This window comes from Dendrobates tinctorius, unplaced genomic scaffold (genome assembly GCF_039654945.1).
Source record: "Dendrobates tinctorius isolate UK_male_01 unplaced genomic scaffold, ASM3965494v1 ptg000171l, whole genome shotgun sequence".
Lineage (NCBI taxonomy): Eukaryota > Metazoa > Chordata > Amphibia > Anura > Dendrobatidae > Dendrobates > Dendrobates tinctorius.
The window spans coordinates 20,513,439-20,536,503 of NW_027361838.1; the positions used below are offsets into that span (position 1 = coordinate 20,513,439).

Here is a 23,065-nt window from a genome sequence, read left to right on the forward strand (position 1 = left end):
GCTCCAGTGCAGACCACTTTGGTGGACTACGGTGGGGTAAGAGGAGATGGTACCCCATTTTTCGTTCACCTAACTGCTGAGACCTGTGATTGGCTTCAGTGGTCTTGAAACAGAATCGGGACATGATCGGATGATGTCCTGTTACAGTCAGTAGAGCGATGGATTAGAGTCAGTGAGTCAAGCTTCTTTATTTTCATCCATGCCTTTTACAACATTTTATTGTACAGATTCACAAAAGAATGCTTATTATCTTATAGACACGGTGGTTGTATTTACCCATCAACATCATTTTTCAAACATGTATAAGATAGTTGACAAATTGTCAAATGTTCTGCCTAACATAGCTGTTTTGACTGCTAACTGTAAATTAACTAATAACTGGAAAGATTTCACTAAAATCAAGATTGAAAGAAGACTAATATAAAATGATAGAAGAAACATATTTGTCCTTACTTTTAGTCTGCATCGGTTTTTGTATGAACCCGAAAGAGTCAGTCCTGTAGGAATCTTGCAGAGAGCATGGGTAAAAGCTGCTGATCATATGCAGCCTAAGGGTATGTGCACACGTTGCGGATTCGTGTGCGGATTTTTCCGCAGGTAAAATGATCTGCGGATTTGGCCTGCGTTTTTACACCTGCGGATTCCCATAATGGAATTACACCCAGTAAAAACGCTGCGGAATCCGCACAAAGAATTTACATGCTGTGGAAAATTTACACGCGGAAACGCAGCAGTTTATTTTCCGCAGCATGTGCACAACGGTTTTTGATTTCCATAGGATAACGTGGTACTGTACATCCCATGGAAAACTGCTACGGATCTGCAGGGCCAAATCCGCTGCGGATCCGCACACGAATCTGCAACGTGTGCACATACCCTTAGGCTGGTGAGTGACTGAAACGCTCTCCGCGTATCGAGTGGTGCTGGCTTGGCAATAGTATGTTCTGCTGCAGGAAGGACACAGCAGGGAGGCTTCTGCTGTAGCTGGTTGTTCAGCCATACACAAGGCAGAGGGAGGAGAAGAGAGGACATGGCAGAGCTCCTGACACACATAGAAAAGATTCCTTTATATTCGGAATGTCTCATTTTTTTATTGAAATGTGAGACAAAAAAAGATTCAATGCTAAGGAAGAGATAGGGAGAAAAGTTCTTAGAAGTTTTAAAAATGTTTGTACATTTTCTGTGATTAGTTTTCCTATAATAAGTTGACCTGGCAGTGATACAGCTAACACTACATTTGATCGGTGACACAATATGTGTGCAGACCCATGGGCACTAAATTACAAATTTCTCAGCTGAAATAGTGCAGATGGAAATTATCATCTGTCACGTTTAGAGTTTGGAATAAATTGCTTTCAAGCATAGAAATAAGGAGATATAGCTCTGGAAGAGATTACAACCGTATCTTGACCTATTGATTTTGGCGTCTTCTATGAGCTACCTTGGGGGCTGTTGAATTTCAGGATGCTTGTAAATGGTTAAGTACTTGAATCCTGGCAGCCATTAGACATCTCTTCCATTTATAGCATAGAAGAGCACTCAGCTCACAGCCGATACAGCGCTTTTTCTTATACCAAGGGAATAATTATTTTTTACATTGTATATCCATGTCTATGTTTTGTACATGTCCATCATTCAGAAGACCTGATCTGCGCTACGCACATGCGTTTTTAAAATGTCAGTTTTACCATTAAGTGCATGTGTAGCGAGCAGAGATTTTCTGAGTTATTCAGGCGGTATGCAGGATAGCGCTGCTTGTCCCAGAGTTATGGCACAGTGTGAGTCACTGATCCCAACCACTGGTGACCTTCAGTCAACATTGCAAGGTCATAACATGGAGGACACTTTTTCAATTAGTGACAGATGAGATGTGATATTGGATACTATGGTTGTTGGATTTCTGATAATTATTTAAGGTAATGGATGCATGGCCGTTCTTAAATGGCACTCATGATTAGTGAGATAAGTTACTATTCTCTCTATTGCCATTGTTCAGTAGAAAGCCTTGTTTCAGGCTGGAATCCAGATGAGATTAACTAGCATTTTAGAGATTGACAATTCACCTAAAATATAGTTTGTTTTTATTTTGTTTTCTGTCGATATCTTTGAGAGTTCTTATGGTCAGACAAAATGGGCTTTCACTGGCTCATAACGTTTTCAGTAACTTGGCCACTTCTCGTATAGTGAGAAGTTCAAAGTCTATATGAAATCAAGCAGCTAACTAAAAAAAGAAGATGGACCGCAGTGCTTTGTTACCTTATACTAGAGCAATAAACTGGGCTCTTTATATCACTGAAAGCAATTGCAGATACCTGTGCAAATTAGTTTGGCAGGTGTGTCCAAATAAAGGCAAGACTACTTAAGAAGGCTGTTCCACATTATTAAGCAGCCTACATTTTTTGCCAAAATGGGAAAGAAAAAGGATGTGTCGGCTGCTGAGAAGCAACAAATTGTGGAGTATTTAGGTCAAGGCATGATTACAATCAACATTGCCAAGACACTTCATCGTGATCATCGCACAATCAAGAAGTATGTAGCTGATTCCCAGCACACACGTGTGCGTGCTGATAAGGAAAAATTGAGGACTCTTTCCAACAGGCAATTGCGTCAGGTTAAAAGAGCAGCTGCAAAAATGCCTTGTCATAGCAGCAGACAAGTTTTTGAAGCTGGTGAGGTTTGCAGCTGTGCGTAAGCCATCCTGTCGACCACCTCTATCCACTACACACAAGCAGAAATGGCTCCAGTGGGCCAAACAATACATGAAGACTGACTTCCAAACTGTTTTGTTCACCGATGAGTGCCGTGCAACGCTCGATGGTCCAGATGGATGGAGTAGAGGATGGCTGGTTGATGGACACCCCATGAAAACACGGCTAAGGCGCCAACAAGGAGGAGGTGGAGTAATGTTTTGGGATGGAATCATGGGGAGAGAGATTGTCGGCCCCTTTAGGATCCCTGAAGGGGTAAAGATGAACTCCATAATCTATGTGGAGTTTCTAAAACAGCACTTCCTGCCATGGTTCAAGAGGAAGAACCGTGCTTTCCGCAGCAAGATCATTTTCATGCATGATAATGCACTGTCTCATGCTGCAAACAACACATCTGCATCTCTGGCTGCTATGGGCATAAAAGAGGACAAAATTATGGTGTGGCCACCATCTTCCCCTGACCTCAACCCCATTGAGAACCTCTGGAGCATCATCAAAAGGAGTGTCTATGATGGCGGGAGGCAGTTCACATCTAAGCAATAGCTCTGGGAGGGTATTCTGTCCACATGCAAAACAATTGAAGCACAAACCATCCAAAAACTGACAAATTCAATGGACGAGAGAGTTCAGAAGCTTCTTTCGAACAAGGGGTCCTATGTGCAAATGTAACATCACCTAGAATAAAGTTTTGACTTGAAAACTGTTTGATTTCATTTTGTAATAAGCTGATAATGCTTATAATTTCACAATTGACCATTTTTTTGTTCAAAATAAAAAGGTTAAACTCTGCTGTGCATAATAATTTGGAACATGCATTTTGAGTGTTTATTATTTTAAAAAATATACTGTTTTCATAGGCAGTTTGTTCAAAAACATTGCAATTACAGTATACTAGAATAGTAGATGACTGGAAAATAACAATGACTGCAATTCATATAGGTAATTTAGAGAAAATATGAGGAAATATTTTTTGCATAATAATTTGGAACACAGTGTAAGGGTATGTGCACATGCTGCAGAATTTTCTGCACGGAATCTGCATCTCTTAGCAGAAAACGCAGGTCAAAATCTGATTGTTTTTTTGTGCGGATTCTTTGCGGATTGTCATGCATTTTTAGCCCTGTGGATTTAATTATTTCAATGGGTATAAAACACATGCGGATCCGCAAAAAGAATTGACATGCTGCGGAAAATAAACCTCTGCGGATTCCGTGCGGAATTTTCCTCAGCATGTCCACAGCTTTTTGTTTTCCTATTGAATAACATTTGTTGGTCACACACTTGCGGATCTGCAGCGAATCCGCGTGGAAAATCTGCTGCGGATCCCCAGCTAATCTGCAACGTGTGCACACAGCCTAAAGGTGCCCATACACTCTAGCTTATATGGCTGAGTGGTCAAGGCTCTGTATTTCTATTACATTGGTTTAAATACTTTGTCCAGACATAGATACTAACGTATTGTGCAACCAGGTTCTAATTCATGGTATCCAAGGTTTGGGCAGCATGAACCAGCTGCCACCTGCATGTTGCCTTTGAGTACCTGTATGAGACCCATAATTCGTTAGGGGCACTTACAAAAAGTATATTTATTCCCAAAGGAAAGGAAAGCAATAGAGCCCAAGTAATAAAAAATAGCAAGTCTTTATTGAGAGATACATAAAATATAATATGTAATAGAAGGGCTATAAGGGCAGTGAAGCCTGTGCAGTAGCAATCACCACATATACATGAATAAGGTATCAAAAGGTACGGTAATCTTGACAGTTAATTCCTTGAAGAAGACAATCATAATCAAAAAGTGCAAGTGCAATGGGATGATGACCCCTAGTGATCCAAATGGATCATGAGAGTCAAGTATAGACAGAGTGTATAAAGAAACTTTGTCAATGCTGAAGACCAGTAGTTTGCAAGTACAGTCAGAAATACTGGAACATATCAACAAAGGAAAGAAAAAAACAAAAATACCTTAGATGGAATGAATGTAAACAGCCAACGAAAAGCAGGACTATAAGTGCTACATACAGTATAAGCTATTTATCCCTAAAAAGTATATAAGGTGCCAGTGCATTTGAATAAACATGGCAAACAAGTGTATACCTCGTACTAACCAAACCACTTAATGTAGAGAGACAAAGTATGTACACATAGTGTGTACACCCTGTAAGGCAGCGGTAGCACCGTACACAGTGATGAGGCAGTGACCCGCAAAGTTCAAACATAAAAGTCTCTTTAATGTGTTATCTTCCTACAGAAAAGTCCAATCTACACAAGCGCATATAACTTCAGTGCATGTATTTAGTATCCATTTCACCATTTGCAAAATATATATATTACGACAACGTTCATTTTACAGACACTAAACACGCCAGTCTTTCTCTGACTAGTTCCCGTGGGTGTCTATGCGCCGTATCCAAGACTCTTTTCACACCGCATTACATGTTGCAGGCAGTACACACTCTAGTCCTCCTCTGACTAGTTCCCGTGGGTGTCTTGCACCGCTGCATCACAGTCTCTTTACTCACACAGCCGTACACAGTCCAGGATATCCTCTGGATCGCAGCCGGGCACGATATCCGCCTGTTTTGCAATCGTTACACACACCAGTCTACTTTTGGGCACTGGACATCCGCCTCCGGTTCACCTCCCGGCCCAGGACTGTCCACATCCAAGACCAGTCACCGTGGACGACTTGCATCTCTGTGTATACAGCGGGTTGCCAGGCCTCACTCTGGCCCTGACACACCTGAGACTCACTAAGCACTCACTCAGACTTCCTAGGGGGGTTTTCAGCCACATGGAAAGCCTGGGTCTGGAACGGAACAGACTGCACAAACTACTATCATACTGCAATCTGTTTCATACACAACATCCAGAGCAGGTTTTCCCTACCTCTGTCTTGGACATTAACATGTCCAAGACTAAAGGCCCCATCACACATAAAGATGCACCAGCGATCCCGACAACGATACGACCTTGTCAGGATCGCTGGTGCATCGCTACGTGATCACTGGTGAGCTTCCAAACAGGCAGCTTCACCAGCGATCAGCACCAGAGAGGGCGCTGGTCTCTAAGGTAAATATCGGGTTACTAAGCGGCGTGCGTCACTTTGTTACCCGATGTGTACCTTAGAAACCTGTGTGCTGCGAGCATGTAGGTTTCTAAGGTACCCATCGGGTAACTAAGTGACGTGCGCCGCTTGGTAACCCGCTGATCGTTGGCTCCCGCTGCCACACGCAGCGATGCGCACTGGCCAGCGGGAGAGCAACGATGAAAAAATGGCCCAGGCCGATGCTGCACTATCACCGATACCCGGCGGGGGGCTGATGGTGATCCCCATCACACACAGTAATCTCGCTTGCGAGATCGCTGTGGCGTCACAAAATCAGCCCTGTGTGACGGGGCCTTAACACTTACTTTTATTATCAGTTTGCATTGCAGTCACAGCTACGCCCATGACTGCCATGCACACCTATGGCCTTCATACACCTCTATGCATATCCTGAGGAGACTACACAGCGACCCCTACCTGTGACATTGGTCAATGTTTCCTCATTGCAATCCCAGCTACGCCTGTGACCGCAATGCATTCTCATAGCCTCAATATGCCTCTGTGCGTATCCTGGGGAGAACACACAGCGGCCCCTAGCTGTAACAGGGGTCACTGCCTCACATATCCCCCTCCCCTGTTCAAACCTGTAGAGTTGAACACTTGACACCCCGCATGGGCGCGAGACAGGGCATCTGCATGCTCCTGTGACATCCCCGCCGGACACTGCATTAAGAAACCAAAATAGGGTCCAGAACCATCGATCAGCACATGCATCCCTCCCCTTTGCGTTTCTCCTCCATACTTCATTACGGGACCACCCACCTGGCCATTCTCCGTTGCAAACGCCACACTCACTTTCACGTTTAACAGTAGATTTGGGCTGATTTTGGGTGGTCTCGACCTTGTTTATTTTGGGTTCACTAACCCTGCAACTCATCCTGTCACCAAGGTACCTACCTACTGGCCTTTGGTACTGTTTACTCTGTACCCTTACCTGTGCCTCGGTGACTATATCACCCTTAAAGTTCTGCAGTCTGCCCCGGCAACTCCAAGCATCCATCTTTATTGCATCGCACCCGAACCTGAGCCTCCCGACCCAGCTGTCTAGCGAGCGCTCTATCTGATTTACCCTGACCCCCGGCCACATCTTTGGCAGGTGCCAGAGGGTTCCTAGTGCACACGTCCCCAGTCGCCTCCGCGACCACACATGCCCAGTTCCTCCCGGCATTCTTTTTAAACCTGCGGTTTTTACCCCAGTTTCTCTGCGTGGGACCCTGGAACTTGGAACTGAGCTGTCCTGAACTTACCAGGGGACATTTCCAGCTCTGGGTTCAGTGGATTCTCCATGTCCTCTACTGCCACAACCTCTTGGAGGAGCCTATCGGGGTTACACTCTGTCCCTAAGTTGGCGACCCCTGTGGCAGATATCTTTGACTTCATATCTTCGGGTTCTGCGCCCGGCAAAACATTTTCATCCTGTCCTGCCACCACCTCTAGGGGGAGCCTATCGGGATTACACTCTGTCCATAGGTTGGCGACCCCTATTGCAGGTATCTCAACATCTCCGGGTTCTATGCCCGGCACAACCTTTAACCATGAGAGGGTTGACCATGGTCTCCCACACGGACCAAAACAGGGGCAAGTCTCTCCACAACACAGTCCCATATGGAAGGGTCTTCGCCACTCCCACCACATGTTTTAAGTCCCCACATGGTGTAGAAAAATTGACCACAGCGGTCGGGTACTCCTGGATTTCCCCATGGATACCCATCATCTCCACTTTCCATCCTTTGGGGTTGTCCCCGGCAACCAAGGTCCTACTGACCAAAGTCACTTTGCTGTCTGAGAGCCTCTGTGGAGAGCCTCTGGAGAGCCTCTGTGCAGCACCAGTTCACAAGTACCTGGCACAGTCGCTGTTCGCTGTCAGCAGGGCCCATAGTGGTGGTACAGACCGGCTGGGCACACATAGATTCATGGCGAGTATACCCGCAGTCCATTGGCTCAGATGTCACAAAACAGTTACTAGCCCCATGTCCAGGCTTTGGTACAATGAGAGGTATAAACCCACTCAGGACAATCAATCCTATCAGTAGGTCCAGATTGCCCAGGTCCCGATGATGTGGGATATTAGTGGTAGTTGTCTGGTGGCCCTGGCTGACGGCATGATGTGGGATATTAGGGGTAGTAGTCCGGTGGCTTTGACGGGATGATGTGGAATATTAGGGGTAGTAGTCTGGTGGCTCTGGCTGATGGGGCGATGTGGGATATTAGGGGTAGTAGTCCAGTGGCTCTGGCTGACAGGATGATGTGGGATATTAGGGGTAGTAGTCCGGTGGTTCTGGCTGACGGGATGATGTGGGATATTATAGTGAATGCGGAGTTGGTGGGGCTCTACTGTATATATATACAGTAGATATAATCATTATAATTTGTTATAACTAACCGTAGTTAGTTACTATGCCCGGGCAGCGCCGGGCTCTTCAGCTAGTCTCTCTATATAAAAGTGTATGTGTGTGTGTGTATCACCAACCAATCACGAAGCATCTTTCATTTTACCAGAGCTGTTCAAAAGAAGCTGAGCTGTGATTGGTTGCTATGAGCAACAATTTTCCTTGCAACCAATCACTAAGCCTCTCTCATTTCACCAGAGCTGGTTAAAAGTAGCTGAGCTGTGATTGGTTGCTATGAGCAAGTTTTCCCACTTGACAACACCTCAGCAGACACTGATATGGTGGGAGAAATCTAGCATCTTCGGGAACATGAGCTCCCAGCTATTGTCTGCCCCCCTGAAAGTTGCAGAGAGCACATGACAGAAATGAATCCCTCCTCCCTGCCCATATTCCCATCATACATCCTCCATCCCATAGGCACATCTTCCCTCTTAAAGGGATCATTGGTATGGAAGTCAGAGCAAATCCATCAAGGGCTTTGGTTTTGACCCCAGGCCTCTCTTAAAGGTTTCCCTGGTATGGAAGTTAGGACCGTTCCACTCAGCTCTGTGGTTCTGACTCCAGGGTCTCTTAAAGGGATCATTGGTATGGAAGTTAGGACAAATCCACTCTGCGCTTTGGTACTGACCCCAGGCCTTTCTTAAAGGGATCTCCAGTATGGAAGTCAGGGCAAATTCATCCAGCGCTTTGGTTCTCACCCCAGGCTCTCTTAAAGGGATCTCCTGTATGGAAGTTAGGGCAGATCCCTCAACACTCTGATTCTGACCCCAGGGTTCTGTTAAAGTGATCATTAGTATGCACCTCACGGCCAATCCACTCAGTGCTCTGGTTCTGATCCCAGTCTGTCTTAAAGGGATCCCCAGTATGGAAGTGAGGGCAAATCCACTCTGCGCTTTGGTACTGACCCCCGGCTTCTCTTAAAGGGATCTCCGGTATGGAAGTTAGGGTAAATCCCTCAGCACTCTGATTCTCACCCCTGGCTTCTTTTAAAGGGATCATTGGCATGGAAGTCAGGACAAATCCACTCAGCGCTCTGGTTCTGACTCCAGGCCTCTCTTAAAGGGATCCTGGGTATGGAAGGTAGGACCGTTCCACTCAGGGCTCTGGTTCTGACCCCAGGCTAACGGGATGATGTGGGATATTAGGGGTAGTAGTCCGGTGGCTCTGGCTGATGGGATGATGTGGGATATTAGGGGTAGTAGTCCGGTGGTTCTGGCTGATGGAATGATGTGGGATATTAGTGGTAGTAGTCCGGTAGCTTTGGCTGACGGGATGATGTGGGATATTAGGGGGAGTAGTCCGGTGGCTCTGGCTGATGGGATGATGTGGGATATTAGTGCTAGTAGTCCGGTGGCCCTGGCTGACGGGATGATGTGGGATATTAGTGGTAGTAGTCCGGTGGCTCTGGCTGACGGGATGTTGTGGGATATTAGTGGTAGTTGTATGGTGGCCCTGGCTGACGGGACGATGTGGGATATTAGGGCTAGTAGTCCGGTGGCTCTGACATGATGATTTGGAATATTAGGGGTAGTAGTCCAGTGGCTCTGGCTGACGGGACGATGTGGGATATTAGGGGTAGTAGTCCGGTGGCTCTGGCTGATGGGATGATGTGGGATATTAGTGGTCCGGTGGCTCAGGCCGACGGGATGATGTGGGATATTATAGTGAATGTGGCTATGCGGAGTGGACGGGGCTCTACACTCAGCTTTATATATATAGATATAATCATTATAATTTGTTATAACTAACCGTAGTTAGTTACTATGCCCGGGCAGTGCCGGGCTCTTCAGCTAGCATGAATATAAATATTGCTGTTGGACATTTTTCGTCCTTCTCAACACCCCTTTACTGTACAGTTATGGTTAAAAGTATTGACACCCCAGTTTCTTGCTGAAAATGATTGCAAACACAAATTCTTTGGTATTATCTTCATTTAATTTGTCTTAAATGAAAAAACACAAAAGAGAATGAAGCAAAAAGCAAAACATTGATCATTTCACACAAAACTCCAAAAATGGGCCAGACAAAAGTATTGGCACCCTCAGCCTAATACTTGGTTGCACAACCTTTAGCCAAAATAACTGCGACCAACCGCTTCCGGTAACCATCAATGAGTTTCTTACAATGCTCTACTGGAATTTTAGACCATTTTTCTGTGGCAAACTGCTCCAGGTCCCTGATATTTGAAGGGTGCCTTCTCCAAACTGCCATTTTTAGATGTCCCCACAGGTGTTCTATTGGATTCATGTCTGGACTCATTGCTGGCCACCTTAGAAGTCTCCAGTGCTTTCTCTCAAACCATTTTCTAGTGCTTTTTGAAGTGTGTTTTGGGTCATTGTCCTGCTGGAAGACCCATGACCTCTGAGGGAGACCCAGTTTTCTCACACTGGGCCCTACGTTATGCTGCAAAATTTGTTGGTAGTCTTCAGACTTCATAATGCCATGCACACGGCCAAGCAGTCCAGTGCCAGAGGCAGCAAAGCAACCCCAAAACATCAGGGAACCTCTGCCATGTGACTGTAGGGACTGTGTTCTTTTCTTTGAATGCCTCTTTTTTTCTCCTGTAAACTCTATGTTGATGCGTTTGCCCAAAAAGCTCTACTTTTGTTTCATCTGTCCAGAGAACATTCTTCCAAAACGTTTTAGGCTTTTTCAGGTAAGTTTTGGCAAACTCCAGCCTGGCTTTTTTATGTCTCGGGGTAAGAAGTGGGGTCTTCCTGGGTCTCCTACCATACAGTCCCTTTTCATTCAGACGCCGACGGATAGTACGGGTTGACACTGTTGTACCCTCGGACTGCAGGGCAGCTTGAACTTGTTTGGATGTTAGTCGAGGTTCTTTATCCAACATCCACACAATCTTGCGTTGAAATCTCTTGTCAATTTTTCTTTTCCGTCCACATCTAGGGAGGTTAGCCACAGTGCCATGGGCTTTAAACTTCTTGATGACACTGCGCACGGTAGACACAGGAACATTCAGGTCTTTGGAGATGGACTTGTAGCCTTGAGATTGCTCATGCTTCCTCACAATTTGGTTTCTCAAGTCCTCAGACAGTTCTTTGGTCTTCTTTCTTTTCTCCATGCTCAATGTGGTACACACAAGGACAGAGGTTGAGTCAACTTTAATCCATGTCAACTGGCTGCAAGTGTGATTTCGTTATTGCCAACACCTGTTAGGTGCCACAGGTAAGTTACAGGTGCTGTTAATTACACAAATTGAGAAGCGTCACATGATTTTTCGAACAGTGCCAATACTTTTGTCCACCCTCTTTTTTATGTTTGGTATGGAATTATATCCAATTTGGCTTTAGGACAATTCTTTTTGTGTTTTTTCATTTATGACAAATTAAATGAAGATAATACCAAAGAATTTGTGTTTGCAATAATTTTCAGGAAGAAACTGAGTATTATCTGACAGAATTGCAGGGGTGTCAATACTTTTGGCCACAACTGTATATCCTAATGTGGCTATACATTAGTCAGGGTGCTCGGATGTTACAGATCATGCACAGTAGATGGGATTGCACTAATATTACAGCTCTGTTTACAATGGGTTTTTAATAATCCTTGATCTTGCCTGAAGTACAGTATACATGATTTAATTCAGGGTTTCCACTTTCCCAAATAATGGGAATTCATCGTGCCTAGATGAGGATTTACAATTTTCCTATGTGAATATTTCTGTATGCCCTGTAAACCACCTGTCTCCAGTGCTCCCAGTCACCTTATTAGTGTCATGGCCTTGGCTCGTCTATCTGTTTTCATCTTCTCAGTCTTCTCGAGGAATTTGATTCTGCTATTGAGTGGCTTCCCAGGATGCGATCAGTCATTTTATCACATCTCAAGGACTGATCTAGTAAACCATTTAAAGCTTTATTGATCGGGTGCTCTCTTTACTTCTTGTTAATAGCTTCTATTATGGCCCACCTCGGTATTAGGTATTCTACGGTACATTATAGTTTCCTACTAAGTGGTAACACTAATACTGGCCATTTCTTGTCTATGATGCTGAACATCAGACCTTTACAGTAGCTAATCATCGGGTCATGTTATGGCGTTCCTGCTGACTTGTGTATAACATTTCTAGGTGTTCTCCAAATCCAAAAAGACAAAGCTTCAATTTATCAAGATTTATGTTCTTGCATAGAAAATCCATTTCAGAATGGCTATATAATCCTGGTATTAAGATGAGCATAATCAGGAAATATTCAAAAAGGATTATACAGCAATTCTGGCATACATGTTTAAACTACGTTCTATCAGATCTAAGAGATCTATTTAATAATGTATGCAATTAATTTGGTAAAATCTGGTGACCAGATCCAATTGAGGTTCTTTACATGTTCCTTTAGATTTTATTTTGAAATTAGAATCAGCCAATATGCTTTCCAATTGGCAGCATAGCCTAGATTTTCTTCAGAGTCTAAAATATCTGTTGTGGGAATCACCTGCCTATTTGCAACACAAAATGTTTGTTTTGTGGGGATTTTGTGAAGGATTTGGCTCCATATTTCACCCTTTGAAATTCCAAATAGAACCTAAGTAAATGTGCCACAGATGAAGCATGTCACCTATTTGAAAATCTAATAGTAAAAAGCTATTTGCTCAAAATGACAATTGAAAATAATTTAATATTATGCAAAATGAATTAAACTACACATAAAACAAAGGGCTGGTCAACTTGTTCCAAAGCCAACATGTGTCCAGTAGTGATGAGCGAGTATACTCGTTGCTCGGGTGTCCTCCGAGTATTTTGGTGTGCTCGGAGATTTAGTTTTCATCATCTTATCTGCATGATTTGCGACTTGTAGACAGACTGAATACATGTGGGGATTCCCTAACAAACAGGCATTCCTCACATGTATTCAGCCTGTGCAGCAGACACAAATCATTCAGCTGCATCGACAGAAAGTAAATCTCCGAGCATATCCAAATACTCGGAGATTACGCGAGTATACTCGCTCATCGCTAGTGTCCAACTGTACCAAAGTATCTCCTGCGTCATGGATAGCACATGCAATGTCCACCTGTCCCTGACGAAGGAGAGAGAGCTTTTTAGAGACGTGTTGGAATTTTTGGTATATACTGTGCACCAAAGTTGTGACATCACATAGGAACCTACAGCTCCGTTTCAGAAAGGACGATATTACTGGAAAGTGCCGTCGGCCGTTACATTATCCTCAAACACTCCTCGGACTAGCACGGCGGGTTACAAGCTTTGGCGATACCATCACCAAGTGGTACATTGGGACAAATATTGACTTTGAATCGGTTGGCCAACCCTTTGTGTCATGTGTGTACGTTGAAAAAATTTGCATAACTGTATATTGGCCACTATTGTCATTTTGCGGAAATAGTTTTGTGCTATTATTATTGTGTGATTCTCTGGTGGAATGAGAATACTACTCAGCTGCAGGGGATACAATTAGGTGTTTATTGTTAGTCACGCCTGTGGACAAAGTTTATATATATTTATTTGAAAATTGACATTTTGCCCTCAAATCCATGTGAATCTCTTCCCGTGTTCTTAGTTGTGGCTTTTTCAATATGCCACATGTGTACATTGTCTTGTGGCCACTTTCTAACGCAATTCTCCACTTTGTACATGCCTGCTTGTTAAGAGTTTCCTGACAAAAGGCTGATCAGATCGTGTCCTCTACCAAGATCCCCAGCGATCAGCTGCAATCTGTGGAAATCCTGGCAGGATCTGTTTAGTTTCCCAGTAGCGCCACCACTGGGGACGTAAGACATTACATAGTGCTCATTGAAATCATTGGGTTGTTTGTATAATGTCTTGTCCTGCAGAGCCAGAGACAATCTTCGCTTCCGCTCTCCTCTTCTGATTTCAGTTTCCCGTAACCCCATTCATGAAACAAGACTTTCTGAACGAGAACCTCTTCCATCATGTCACAGCAGATGTAATACTGCGGAGTAAAGGGGAATGAAACGTCATATCTGATGGAGAAGGTTGGACAAACAGAAACGTTATCCACCTTTCAGCATTGCTTTGAATAGAGAACTGTTGTAATAATCTGTTATATTGGATATGTTGTTAGTCTAATGACAGAGATAGAAATGCCAAAACAAGCATGTATAGGCTGCCAGGGCAGCAGATGGCACGGAGAAATATTTTACATAGTTTGGCAACTTTTCATATTGCTCAGTATATGTTAAATAACTAGCGGGAATGTGCCCTAGGCCTCTTATTAGGTGCGTGGACTGTAATTCATGGGATGGTGACAAGCTGACCTGTAGTGCTCATATACAGGATCCATATTAGTCCTCTTGTGCCTTTCCCGGTACACTGCAAGGACAGGCTATGAGGGCACATTAGGATGAGTGGAAATTATGCAGGCCCAATTTGTGGGTAAATATATATATTGTAGACATTGACTCACATTTATCAAATGTCATGTCAGCCTAACCAGTGTTTAAATGAGTTGTTTCCACCTTAACAAAGTCTACTATGGCAAAGTGCTCGTAAAGGAAGCTGCTCTGCAATTTTAATCTTATTAAAAATCATCTCTTTTTCAAGGATGGAGGGATTTATAATTTTATTGCTTAATGTTCGCGCAGTCTAGCAGCGTAGCTGAGCATGCACAGTGCTTACAGGTCGTACTTTCCAGGGCAGCAATGTAAGCACTGATCTAAAGCTGCCTGGATCCATGGAGCAAACGATCCCACCAGCTTTAGCATGCTCCTCCGATCCTGATGCAGCATCAGATAAAGATGACAGCTGAGAACAACCCTTTAAAGATGACCCATCACAAGGTCAAAAGTTTCCAGTTTTACTCTTATTTTATTCCCACTGATCCAATACATATTCAGTTTTTTTATTTATTTAATCTTTCATACAGATCCAGAGATTTTGGCCTTTGTGTTTGGTTCTAATTATTATGGTCTTTACAAGTATGGCATGGCTCATCGGATTATCTGGAGGCATGTCATGGGGCAGCTTTGCATTATTATCCTGCAAGCAATGCCCCCTTGGTAAAGACCATAAAAAGCAACACTTACCGTAATTAAGAAAACAGGATAATTAGGAGGACGGGAATAAAATAGGAGCAAAAACCGGACACTTTTTATCTGGCAACAAGTCTTTAAAGTATAGATAGTTTATAACTATATGGTGTTTGGTGTGGTAAATTTACCATTTTTGATAAATATGTCACAAAATACTTTACTACTGTTCATTTTCTTATACTTGCTAAAATTACACCTATTCATCAACTTGTCTAATCCAGGGTCTCTTTAGAGAAAAAAATATGGTATATTTCATACATGTGCTTACCTTGACCAGGCAATACGTTTTCTTCACTCCAGATTTACAAAGTTGTGTGCATGGTAAATGTGGCTTTAGCATGCCCATACAGTTCTGTTGGCCAGAAAGAAGCCATGTACTGAACCAAGTAGTCTAGGGCCTTTAATTTGCATCACTCTTCAAATTTGGAAGCCAGGCCTGATAATATGCTCCTCAACATCGAAATTGCAACACCAAAAAGGAAACGTTATGCAATTATGAAAATCACAGGATCGATAGATGATTAATGATATATACCGTATATAAATGATTTAAAAGGAAACAACATTTTTAAAACCTTTTGATTTATTCAGCATGAGCGCTATGTGCAGAAGTAAATGCACTACCATGCCTTGACCTATTAATGAGCTTTTTAATGGTTGTCTGTACAGTAGAATGTTCTGCAATGTTGAATGCATTTTGACACGTGAATCTTCGAGATCCGCTTCTGGCATCTCCCTTTGCGATTACTTGCTATTGGTGTTCCAGATGTGCTCGATGGACGATATGTCTGGAGACTCTGCAGGACTTGGCAGCACGTTTAGGCCACGCATGGTGCTCACAGTATCACAAGCAACATGCAACCTCAAATTTTCATGTTGAAAAAACGGCTCCTGGGACACTTTGGAGGAATGGTGTACCACTGGCTCTACCCCCAAACCAATGTAATGCCGAAATGTTTGTGTATCGGGAATGAAGATTGGAGGAAAAGGAGCTGTCGGCAGCGGATCTTGATGATTTGCAACCCAAGTGCATTCAATGTGGCAGAACAGTCTTCGGACAACCATTAACAACTGCATTGATGGCAAGCAAGATGTGTAAATGCAGAGAATTCTGAGCATGGCGCTCGTATCCGATACTGAATAATTCGTTACATTCTGACATTTTTCTTTTCCATTTTTTGAGTATTTGCATATCATTAATTCAGCTTTCCATTTTGTCATTTCCATAAATCCCTGACTTTTTACCTCTTGGTGTTGTAGATTCATTATTGAGCAGTGTATTTAATGTGGGTTCACCATGGGAACTTCTGTGGATTGACACCTGACCTGTTGCTCACTGTTTAGGAGTATGTGAGGACAGCTGTGATTATTAATTTTCTTTTTCCATGTAAGAGCTCTTAAGAGTTTATTCCTAATAATTTCTGTAACCTTATAACATGTGTATAATGTCTGCAGCCATGACATCTGAGTTTCTAGTTAAATATAGAGCTAGCCAAGTCGCACTCTTCAAGTCATAGATGCCTTATGTCGTTGCCACCACAGAGCAAAGTAGCAGCTTTTCTGTGAGCTGTTTTTACCCGGCGTGAACCCACAGTGAGACAGGGTTATAGAGTATCATTGGCAGCAGTTATCCTGTACAGTATGCAATGTTACACTGCTCAGACGAGTGGGCGCACAGACTCTCACTGAAAGGGATTCCCATTCCCACTATATTGCACATACTAGGATTTGCCAATACTAGGTTTCATTAATATGTGATGTAAATTGTCTATTGCGCACAAATTGGGTATACCTTTTTTTTAAACATTATATTAGTATCTTTCTGTAAATAAAAAAAGTTTTATGCTTATTTTTGTAACGTAGGCTATCAGTTACATCCATAAGAGTGCATTCTGACTTGCCGAATAACACCGTTATTGTGCCGCATGGCAGGGAAAGGGAAAACTATACCCATTCAGTACAAATTGCTGCACAATTGTGACGCGTGTTTTTTTGGGGGGTACACTGCTTGTACAATTGAAACAACTTAAAGGTAATCTGTCACCCCATTTTCAGCCTGTGAGCTGCGTCCACTGCCATCAGGGGCTTATCTACAGCATTCTATAATGCTGTAGATAAGCCCCCCGATATAACCTGAAAGATAAGAAAAACAAGTTAGATTATACTCACTGGGGGGTGCGTTCAGGTGCGGTGGGTGTCGTGGTCCGGTCCGGCCCCTCCCATCTTCATACGATGATGTTCTCCTCCTTCTCCCTTGACTCCTGCGCAGGCGTACTCAATGCTAAGCAGGAAAATTGATTTTCTAAGAGACCTCTGACAGGAGTACTAAGGGGTGAAGTTTCTCTTTCAGTTCTCTTGCTTTGCACTGATGAGGGAAAAACGCCACAAAAGACTTGCCTGCAAATGGAGTTTCTGGCTTGGCGTCTTATCCTAAGTCACATGGCAATGACCTTTAAAGAGTCTATTTTGACTTTTAGCATTGCTACTTTGAACTGTTTGCTCTACAGTGCCAGTCTTAACTCTCTTTAGAGGCCATTGACATGTTTAAATTCCCCAAAGAGCATTGCATGGCCTATAAGTCTCCTTACACCATCTTGATTCTATACATAAGGGGAAACTTCACCCCTTAGACCTCAGTGCGCTGGTTAAGTTTACAGTTCTTCTCACCAGTGGGTTCAGTATTTCTGAATAACCAGAGGTTTTATCTTTTTTTCAGACCACACTAAAGCGAAGAGGAAGTCGAGAGATGCACAAAGATAAAAAGACTTCCAGTCAGGTATCTTGATTTTGACTTCTTTTTTAAAAAAAAAACCAAAACATTATTTAATTCTTCAGCTGTGTAAAAGAAGTGTGATATTTCAGATTTATATGTATATAATACTAATATACCACCAATTAATATGAGCTATAAAACAGGGATGGGGAGCCTCCGGCCCACAGGAACCGGAGTGCTCAGGCTGGCAAAGTTGCCAACCGCAGACTCCTTAATTATGTCCTCACACTGGCCTTGCATACTTTGTGGCCTGAGTTAGCACGTTCTGCACTTCTGTCCCACCAATGGAGACCGCAGTCCCAGTGTCTCCTGTAATGTATGTGTTCCTGTACCAGCCCCTCCTGTGACGTGTAAGCCCCCATCCCCTCCTGTGCTGTATATGCCCGCTGTGATGTATATGGCCCCAGCACCTCCTGTGATATATATGCTCCCATGCCCCCTGTGATGTATATGGCCCCAGCCCCTCTTGTGATGTATATGCTTCCATGCCCCCTGTGATGTATATGGCCCCATCCCCTCCTGTGCTGTATATGCCCCCATGCCTCCTGTGATGTATATGGCCCCAGCACCTCCTGTGATATATATGCCCCAATGTCTCCTGTGATGTATATGCTCCCATGCCCCCTGTGATGTATATGGCCCCAGCACCTCCTGTGATATATATGCCCCTCTGTCTCCTGTGATGTATATGCTCCCATGCCCGCTGTGATGTATATGGCCCCAGCACCTCCTGTGATATATATGCCCTCATGTCTCCTGTGATGTATATGCTCCCATGCCCCCTGTGATGTATATGGCCCCAGCACCTCCTGTGATATATATGCCCCTCTGTCTCCTGTGATGTATGTGGCCTCAGCCCCTCCTGTGATGTATATGCTCCCATGCCCCCTGTGATGTATATGACCCCAGCCCCTCTTGTGATGTATATGGCCCCAGCCCCTCATGGGATGTATATGCCCCCATGTCTTCTGAAATGTGACTTAGTTGAATGGATTTTTGCCTCATTTTATTTTTGAATATTTGCTACTGTGCTCACAAGACTTTAGTCAAGGAAAGAATAATTCCCTCTGTGCGAACCTATGCATTTAGTAATCCAGATCTTTTTTTATGTTATACTCAATGATCGGAAAGAAGAAACCACAAGAGATCACCTAGGCAGATATTAGCAAATATTGTAAAATGTATTTAAAGGGTAATAAAACATATAGAGGGTTAAATATAGGAATTAGAAATGCTGCCCATGGTTCATACTCTGAGTTAGTATGTCATGATAATTTATTCATAATAGCAGACATTTAACATGGATGTATATTTCCTAATGCCCAGGAGGACAATGCTGATCTAAAGTGCCAGCTACAATTTGCAAAGGACGAAGCAGCATTAATGAGAAAGAAAATGGCAAAACTTGGAAAAGAGAAAGATGAACTAGAGCAAGAACTAGAGAAATACAAGTCCATTTACGGAGATGTTGAAAGTCCTCTCCCAGCGGGGGAATCCGGAGGCCCACCCAGCACAAGAGAGGCTGAGCTAAAACTGCGTCTGAAGTTGGTGGAAGAGGAAGCAAATATCCTCGGTAGAAAAATAGTTGAGCTGGAGGTGGAAAATAGGGGCATAAAAGCAGAAATGGAAGACCTCAGGTGTCAGTATGAAAAAGAATTTCTAAGCAGGGAGTATGTTTCAAGCATTCCTACCTCACCATTTGGTGATTCCATGGAATCTGCCACAGAGCTGCGGCGCCATCTCCAATTTGTGGAGGAGGAAGCAGATCTCTTGAGGAGATCCATTTCAGAGATAGAGGATCACAATAAACAACTTACAACAGAGCTAAATAGATTCAAGTTTGGACCAGTTGAGGACCTTGTCTGGATTGATGACAATTCCTCCAAATGCAATGGTTCTTTACAGGAGGAGCTAAAGTCTGCTAGAATCCAGATAAGCGACCTAAGTGCTAAAGTTATGAAACTTCAATACGAAAACAGAGTTCTACTGTCAAACGTGCAACGTTATGACCTTGTTTCACACCTGGGAATGCGAACAGCAAGTCCAAGGGATAGTGATGCAGAAAGTGATGCAGGGAAAAAAGAAAGTGACGGTGATGATGGACGTCTTATTCAACCAAAGAGGGAAGGACCTATTGGTGGAGAGAGTGATTCCGAAGATGCCTATGAGAAAACTTCTGGTTTTGAAAGTGTAAAACCATCAGAAGTTGGTGGCTTGTTCTGCATGGAACTGGCTAAAAAGCAAGAAGATGCACAATATTTTACAAGCATAAAACATGAGGCCGATCGACTGGGAAAAACTGTAGACCGTCTTATTTCAGACACAGAGAGCCTAATCTATGATGCCAAGTTGCAGATGATTGGAGGATCTGTGGAGGAGGTGCTGAAGACTTGTCAAGAGAAGGAAGATGCTGCCGGGTCAGATGTTTTAAACAGCATCAATAATAAAATGAAAGTGTTCAGGAAAGAGTTGAATAGTTTTCTCGACCTGATTGAGGATACAGGTGAAGGTCTAAAAGAGCGTGCAGAAGATCTCTCCCCAATGCCACACCTCACTGAATCGTCAAGTTTCTTGTCCAACTTGACTTCAGCTTCTCGAGACTCTCCTATTGGAAATCTTGGAAAAGATCTGATGACTGACTTTCAGGTAAATATATGTTGCATATTCACATTATTTTTTTGCCATTTACACATGGATACTGTTTTTTCCCCAGCTAACTAGTAATCAAAACTAAAACACTCGCCTTTGAACACAGTTGTAGAGTTTGTATACACATTTAATCTACATGTACTGGTCATAAGTTACAGCTTGTAGTATAGTCCAGACCAGCTATATAGTCTGCGGGCTGTTAATAGAAAGAAGCTTGCCCTCAGATACAAAACCTCTGTTATAGATCGGGACATTTTCCTTTCCTTATATCAGATCCCTATACTATAACTAGTGTCACTGAGATGACACTTCTTAGAAAGCATGCTGGGAGATTTCAGCTCTTTACCTTTCAGAATCATAAATGCAGCTCTGACCAATAATACAGACTGTAACACAGGATCAGTGCAAGATAATAATCCATTTTAATTATAAAGTAACTTTTTAATGTAGATTTCATCTGTATATACACTAGAAAATGATAATCAAAGCTAAACTTACAACTAATTGAACACGTTTTTTGCAATAACCGTTATTAGATTATAACCTAATAGCTAATTAGGTTTCGAACAATTCACGTTAATGATCATTTTCAAAGCACCACTCCAGCATTGTTTTTCTTTATTTCAACGCTGGAGTGGTGCCGCTAATGTAAGAGCCCTGACTTTGGTATTATACTCACCAGCTGCCATCTTCAGCTCTTCCCAGCGCCGTTCCAGGCCCGCTCCACCATCTTGTCACTGCAACTTCTGACTGATCAGAGGTCAGAGGTAACGGTCACAAGCTCTCAGGGTAAGTCTATAAGATCATCGTTCTGGCTCTCATAGACTTACAAAGAGTAATGATCTCCGGCTCAGCGGCAAACACTGGAGCGATCCGGCAGGTCACAAACTGCTGGCGCCGACAACAGATGAAGATGGCAGCTGGTAAGTATAATACTAGGGGCAAGGAACTTACATTAGTGGCACCACTCCAACGGTAAAATAAAAAAAGACTGCACTGTAGTGCTTTAATGCCATTTATTTGCTCTAGTCCTTCTAATGCATGAATCTAATCACACCATAGTCTTAGCCATCTGACTATAAATTGGGGAAGAAATTGGTTTGCCGATGCTTTCATTGTTCACACGCTTGCTGTTGGTGTGACACATGCATCTCTCATTGCATGCGCGTCTCATAACCAGTGTTTGCGTTCTTTTCCCCCCGTTTTTTCTCTTTTGCTTTGCAGATATTTCAGCCCATCATTTTGCTCATCCTGTTTTTGGTTTTGTTTTCATCTCTGTCTTACGCCACCATTTTTAAGTTAGTCTTCCTGTTCACGCTTTTCTTTGTTTTGTAGTGTTTTAAGTCTTTCTCCTTTATGTTGCGTTGTATATGTCTGTTTATTTTCTTTTTCTTTACCCCCCTACATTGGTCTTTTTTTTATTTTGTGTTTATATACTGCTCATGCACTTAGCAGCCCAAGCTGAGGGATCAAATGGAATGGCAACTCCATCATGAGCATGAAGAAGATGCCCACGGTCTCCATGTTAATCATGAGTCACATCGCAGAGCAGATGGAGACAGTAAGCACTGCAGGCCAGGAGACAAGGGCGGTTTCAGTCTAGAGGTCAGCAATGTTGTATATCCCCTTTTATTGACATTTAATCTCATTGTGTTATGTATAAACCAAACATTGATAGATAGAAAAACCCCTGACCCACATCTGTAGTTTGGTTAAAAAAACAAGTGTGCTTTACTTGCCCTCCCTGGGTCCAGCAATGAGTCTCTGCTGCAGCTCCCAGTCTGTTACTGTCTGCAGCATTGACATCACCTCAACAGTACTGCAGCCAATCAGTGGCTCATCCCGTCAGCTCCGGCAGAGCCGCTGAGCTCACTTATTGACTGCAGCGATGGAGACACAGCCCTGAACCCAATGGGCGTGGCTTATGTAAATTTAAGCGTATGCAAAGCGTACACATGTCGTTGTGTACGCTTGCGTTCCCATAGATAGTGATGTGTTCTTTTTGCGCACTTCATCCGCAGTTATCCGCATGCAGATGACTGCGGATATTTGACGCCACAAAAAATGCAACATAATGCGTTCGCCGCACACCGCGAAACAACGCGAACGCGGGCGAACGCATCGCATGTCCATGCGTACACCATGTTAAGGATAGGTACGCGTGACGCAGGCGGATGAAACGCTGCGGACACAACCGCAAATGTGAAAAAGGATTTGCTTTTACTAATTCATACAATGGTCACAGATTACAGTGACTGAATTAATTAGTCATTTATATAATTCCGTGTAAATATTTACTATCAAGATTTCTTAACAATTTTAAAAACCAGTTTTTTGTTTCGCTTTCTGGTTTTGTGCCATATTTCTCAATTTTATTGCAGGAATATCACTACACGGCTGCAATGACATCCCATCC

General features: G+C 43.3%; 1 protein-coding gene across 4 annotated transcripts in view; it reads left to right on the forward strand.

The window, feature by feature from the left end:
* MTCL1 (microtubule crosslinking factor 1) overlaps positions 1-23,065 on the forward strand; it is a 214,989-nt gene that overhangs the window by 133,589 nt on the left and 58,335 nt on the right. For 2 of the 4 annotated variants that reach the window (XM_073550944.1, XM_073550946.1), the window contains exons 4-6: positions 17,944-18,003; positions 19,327-20,646; positions 22,102-22,254. In XM_073550944.1, coding sequence (XP_073407045.1) covers positions 17,944-18,003; positions 19,327-20,646; positions 22,102-22,254 — 1,533 coding nt within the window. The remainder of the gene's footprint in view (positions 1-17,943; positions 18,004-19,326; positions 20,647-22,101; positions 22,255-23,065) is intronic. The other 2 variants (XM_073550945.1, XM_073550947.1) reach the window with 2 other exon arrangements.